Below are 5,751 nucleotides of genomic sequence, written 5' to 3'. Positions count from 1 at the left end.
TTGTGAACATTTTTTCAAGTTTGTGAACCTTTTTTCAAATGCGATGAACTTTTTTCAAATAGGATGAACTCTTTTCAAAATCGATGAACTTTTTCCAAATTTCATGAACTTTTCTCAAATCCGATGAACTTTTTTTCAAATTTGTGAACCTTTTTTCAAGTTTGTGAACAAATGCGATGAACTTTTTTTCAAAAACGGGATGAACTCTTTTCAAAATCGATGAACTTTTTCCAAATTTGATGATTTTTTTTAAATCTATGAACTTTTTTCAAATTTGATTATCTTATTTTCAAATTTAATGAACTTTTCAAAATCTATGAACTTTTTTCAAAAACCAGGGAGCGCGGCACGAGTGCCGGCCCGGCACGGCCTGTGTATTAGACGTGCCTGGGTGGGCCGTGCCGTGCTTGGCCCGTTTAGGCCAGGCCGTGCCGGGTTCTGCTCCTAAGCCCTAGCGTCCAAGCCCTCAAAAAAAAAAGCCCTAGCGTCCGATCCATCCAGCCTCCCCGCCGCCGCTCACGCACGCGCCTACAATCTTTCTCGTTTCCTCTTCTCTCTCTGCTTCGCCTCGCCTGTCCTCCTCCTGGACGTCCCGTCCCCATCGGCTGGCACGCTCGCTCCGCCCACGTTTCTCGACGCCGTTCGGCCGCAGCTCTCCAGCCCTCTTCCTCGACCGTCCCCAACTCCCCGTCGGACGCGCTCGCCGTCCGCGCGTGCTCGGGTAGACGTGCCTCCGTCCTGCGCCGCCGCCGTCGAACGTGCCGTGGCCGGCTGTCCGCACGCGCAGTGTCGCCTCTGTCTCGATCTCCACGCCGGCGTCGCACTCGCTGCCCACACTGCGCGGAGTCGTGGTGACCTTCTCTTTCGTTCGTCAGAAGCCATGGGGGAGCCTAGCAAAGAGCTCCTGGACCTCCCCTCAGGGCCCAATCCACCCTCCTTCATCGGTGCGGCTACCGTCCCCGTCCCCGCCTCCCCCAAATTCCTCTCTGGTTGGTGTTTGCCTTCCTCCTTTGCAATGTTTAGGGGTTTTGTGTGATTTGCAGAATCGCTGTTCGCGGACAGGGAGCAGCACAAGGGCAAGCGCAAGGCGGGGCCTCCCACCGATCCACTCCCAAAGAGCCAAGGTATCTCTTCTTGTTGCTACTCTGTGCAGCTCCGAAAATAGATGAACCGTTGCGCGAGATTGATTATATGTTTGTTTAGTCCAAGCTCATCAGAGAATCATATGAACATGTATGTGTTCACCCTAGTTCTTCCGAGTCATTAATCAGTGGCACTGTTTGGTTGTTGCTAAGAACGAGCTTGAACCATACGGCTATTTAGGTTCTCTTGACTGGAAAACTGCCTGTTGGGGCTGTTAACATAGTACGTCATTGTGTGAAATAATTTCTTTGAGTCGGCTTATTATGTACAATTTTTTGACTGAAATATCATAGGGAAAGCCTCTACATTGTACTCCCTCCGTTTCTAAATATAAGTCTTTTCAGGGATTTCAACACAAACTACATACGGATGTATACAGACATATTTTAGAGTGTAAATTCACTCATTTTGCTCCGTATGTAGTCCCTTATTGAAATATCTAAAAAGACTTATATTTAGGAATGGAGGGAGTAATTTTCTAAATGAAAAGGTTTGACAAATATTTACATGTCCAAGTGGACAGGTACAAAAGGAATTTGTTTGTTGGCTTATGTACTTCTCCCCTGAATTTTCTGTTTAACTTGGGTGTTGCAATGCTGCATAGTTCTTGGAAAAGTGAAGGATTTCTTGGGAGAGATGGCAAAGGCCAATGAGAAATTGCAGCTTGATGCGCAGGTAGGCTTCTAATTGATTTTGCGTTAGATCAGTTTCCCTACTGTTACTTAGCTCCATTTTATCTTTGTGCAGAACAAGCCTCCTGAGGAGTATGACATTGAAGCACTCACTGGAAATGAAAAGGAATATATTGAGATGGTAAAGCTAATCTATCCTCAGGGACATGGTGGAGAAAACAGTGTTACTGAGCTAACTGATGAGCATGGTTCTGTTTGCAGGATTTGATTCTCGGTGTAGCTGATCTTCATTCAGAGCAGGCTGTGGATGCAGCTGAGGCGACAATGAGCAGCTTCCCACCCTCGGGAGGTTCATTTGCTAGTAGCTCATCTGACTCAGAAGATGATAGCGATGAAGATGGTGACGATGAGCCTGAAATGCCTAGCAAAGAAAAATGTGCCAATCCAGGTAAACCGGAGTCTAATCCAGCCAAAGGGAAGAAGCCCAATAAAAGACAGAAGATTGTTGTTCTCAACTAGGATCCTTGTCATCCTTGACAAACCAGGGCAGGGAGCTTTGCTGCTTCTCAGGAACACCTAAGTTTTGTGCTGTGTGATGCTCAGGTTAACTGGGGGCTGTATCCTTATGGGCTAAGTGATGTCGTGCTCCACTCCAGCAATACAATGTGTGACAATATCGTCTGTTCTGAAACAGCGTTCCATGTACTATCCTGTTTCCTTCACGAATTGTTCAGGTGCTTAATGCCCTTGAAGAGAACACAGAATGGGGTTTTAGTGCCTCCTTTTTTTTAGAAAAGACACCGAAAGGGGTCTTATGTATAATATTTTGCAAAGAAAACAGTATGAAACGACAACTCTACACAAAACGACCATAAAGATAAATATACATTGAAAACCTTCATGGCCGTCTTCCTTCGATTGTTTGCCGCTCGTCGGAGGTTACGAAGACCCTTGCCGCGGGCAATGAGATCTACTAACCGAAGCGGGTTGGAGAAACTGGACCTTACCAAGATCTGAAGAGAGGGCCGGATCAGCCGAGAGGCCGGAAAGACCTTGTTCCAACACGGCAAGTCGCCACATCGATATTGCCAAGGAGTAAAACAAGGACATACTAGAACTAAGAAAACAGAAGGGTGGGTTCCCCACTCCTCTGGCCACCGACAAAGCCACGGGCCAGTAAGTTGCAGGGGATCGAGGCGGCGGTGTGGACGGGACCTTGTGTGGAGGTTTGGAGGGCAAATTTGACAAATTTGATCTATGGACGAAATCAAATCACAAAATGAACTGTCCGTGAAACTATTTCACGCGGCTGACCTTTTTGTGTGACGCCCGACATGAAGGCGCCACACTACACTGTGCAACGCCTCACAGATAGGCGCTACACGGCCAGCGTCGCACCCGTGTGATCCAAAAATTACTAAGTCAGTGTGCAGCGCCTGAGAGCTAGGCGCCACACTATACAGTGTAGCGCCTAGCTCCTAGGCGTTGCACTAGTGCAGCGCCTGAGAGCTAGGCGCCACGGGTCAGCCGCGTGAAATAGTTTCCCGGACAGTTCATTCTGTGATTTGATTTCGTCTATAGGTCAAATTTGTCAAATTTGCCGGTTTGGAGTGGGCCTAAGTTGCTAAAACTAATATTGGTACTAGTTTTAGCCCTTAATTCTGAGACATATTTTCCATGTTTCATCTTCCAGAACATATTAGCTTAAATAATCTGCCATAAACCCTTTGAAGCAAGGAGACGCTATCAGCGCATTTCTTAGCCCCCCTCCCCCCGGCATTTCACTTAGATCTTAAAAATATGACTTTTTTCCCCAATTACGTCGGTAAAAAAATGGGGAAGGGGTTTGTTTTGTAAAACAACGGGTATCTGGGATGGCAGGGCGATAGAAGGAACGTGGTGTCACCGTCATCGGCCGTCACCTCGATAAGAGAGGTGGTTGTGCCACCACGACCTCTTCTCTCGCTTACCCACCACACGCTAATTTCTCATCTAGTATCTTTGATGTCCTGTTAGTGCGCAAAGTTTATTGAAGTAAAATTTTCAGGAAGTATTGTCTCTAGTTTAAATATCTTCCCGCAAAGAATCTACGCAAGTGTTGTTTATTGGGCCTCGTTCGGTGTGAAGGTTTCTCATAGGAAAAACATAGGAATGAGGATTCTAGAGGAAAACTTTTTATAGATGCATTCGATTTGTAGGAAACGAGTACAGGAATTCCTTAGGAATACTATTTATTTCTGTATTTTTCGAGGAAATTACAGATCCACTCAAAGCTCATTTCTTGTGCAGGAACAAGGCAATGCAATTCCTTAGTATGGCAAGTATTCATGTACTTCTTGTAATCGTTAGGTTTTGGTTTCCTCCAAAACGAATGAGCCAAGGTGTGTGTCGCACCTGAGGTGTCATTAGGCTCTAGTGAATTGACTATTGGAGTACCTGGAAGACTTACGAAGTAGTTAAAGTTGTGAAACAAAGAATTACGGTGAAAATACTTAAATTGCAAGAGAAGTAAAAAACCTAAAATAACGGTGTTTCCTGTAGTGGAATGGTTAGGCGCAGGAGAGTTCGATTCATGGTGATGAGTGGACAGGCCTTTGTCTGGTAGTATTGTGATATTACCCTTTGTTTGTGATGCGCGGTAGGTGAATCGCTGATGAATAGCCAAACCCTCCCTACAAGGCTAGTGTGACACTATTGCCCCACCTCCCATTTACCATTGCCATGCTTGGCTTGGCAATTAAGATCGGACCAATGTTTTAAGTGGCGTAGTTTCTCGTGCTCTTCATGTCGTCTTCGTTACTCGTTTATACCAACACTTGTTACATAAAAGTCATGGATGCGTTAGATGATACATGCTTACTCAAATCTCCATTTTATAGTGTTTTCCAGGAGATTTCTTATTGATTGCTTCGGATTTTTATCTGCTTTTGCTCTTGATTCATTACTTATTTGTCAAAATCGAAGAAACCTTTATGACATAATATCACGTGTAGGGAAGGATTTGGAGCCATAATTGAGTAGACTGAGGAGTAGCGGCCAACTTTTGTTTTGGAAGCATCATCATTCAAGCTAGTACATCTGAGTGCGTTAAGTTCAAATTCAAAGTCTCATTCGGATTCTGTGAGTGATGCCCGTCTGGACATTTCAAGATCATCCAATAGAAAAATCCTAGGATCCAACATAGTTCAAACCCTCTGAATGGTGATTACTAGGAGCCTCCAAGCTAGGATTAGTGAATTGTCAAGACCATAAGTGTGACGCCCGGATAATTAAACTACAGTAATTCCCTGCTATTGATGTCACGTCACCTCTGACACTGTAGTTAATCCCTTTCGTTAGTTCAAAAACCAATTCAAATTCAAAATTGAATAAAAGGCAAACAATAAAAGTTTTCAAACTTTAAAACTAAAATGTTCGGGTTGTGCCAAATAATGCGTAGATAATTATGGTGGAGAACCACACTTTTATAAGATGTTCAAATATTCAAATGGTAATAAAACAGTGGCAAAACTATTATTTAAATACTTTAAATACTCAACAATTACAAAATATTTTATTTTAGGTGCCAAGTTAATTGTGGCAGTGGACTAATTAGTAATACTAATTTAGGTGCTCATTTGGCATTTTACAAAACTAAAATAAAACAGAAAAGAAACACCAAAGAAAAAATGAAAAGAAAACCCCCCGGCCAATTGGGCTTTGGCCCACCAGGCCGCAACCCACCGGGCCGCCAGGCCGGCCCACCCTGCCGCGCACCTCCCCCACTCCCCCTTATCCACTCCCTCCCCAAACCCTAACCCCACAAACCCACTCCCTACTCTCCCTTCCCCCGATCCCCTCCTGGATCGTGGATCGGGATCGGACCCCGACGCCCTCCACCTCGCTCCCTCGTCTCTCTCTCTGCCCGATCTGGATCGGGGCAGCCCCCTCGATCCCATCTCCCCGCCGGACGCCGTCGTCGCGCTCCCCCAGACGT

General features: G+C 45.3%; 1 protein-coding gene across 1 annotated transcript; it reads left to right on the top strand.

Annotated features, from left to right (window-relative positions):
- The first annotated feature begins 500 nt into the window (after positions 1-500).
- On the top strand, positions 501-2,566 carry LOC123078577 (uncharacterized). The gene is made up of 5 exons (XM_044501130.1): positions 501-944; positions 1,044-1,124; positions 1,748-1,818; positions 1,891-1,956; positions 2,037-2,566. The coding sequence occupies exons 1-5, from the start codon at positions 881-883 to the stop codon at positions 2,292-2,294; spliced, it is 540 nt and encodes a 179-aa protein (XP_044357065.1). The 5' UTR covers positions 501-880; the 3' UTR covers positions 2,295-2,566.
- The last annotated feature ends 3,185 nt before the right edge of the window (positions 2,567-5,751 follow it).

The sequence above is a fragment of the Triticum aestivum genome, chromosome 3D (genome assembly GCF_018294505.1).
Source record: "Triticum aestivum cultivar Chinese Spring chromosome 3D, IWGSC CS RefSeq v2.1, whole genome shotgun sequence".
Taxonomy (NCBI): Eukaryota; Viridiplantae; Streptophyta; class Magnoliopsida; order Poales; family Poaceae; genus Triticum; species Triticum aestivum.
Note: the sequence above shows the minus strand (reverse complement) of the source record. Positions and strands in the feature narration are given on the sequence as shown.

Excerpts from the sequence above, each read along its gene's own strand:
- LOC123078577 (XM_044501130.1), top strand. The coding sequence starts at position 881 with ATGGGGGAGCCTAGCAAAGAGCTCCTGGACCTCCCCTCAGGGCCCAAT. Across the intron at positions 1,125-1,747 it reads TCCACTCCCAAAGAGCCAAG|TTCTTGGAAAAGTGAAGGAT; the intron begins GTATCTCTTCTT and ends AATGCTGCATAG. Across the intron at positions 1,957-2,036 it reads AAAAGGAATATATTGAGATG|GATTTGATTCTCGGTGTAGC; the intron begins GTAAAGCTAATC and ends TTCTGTTTGCAG.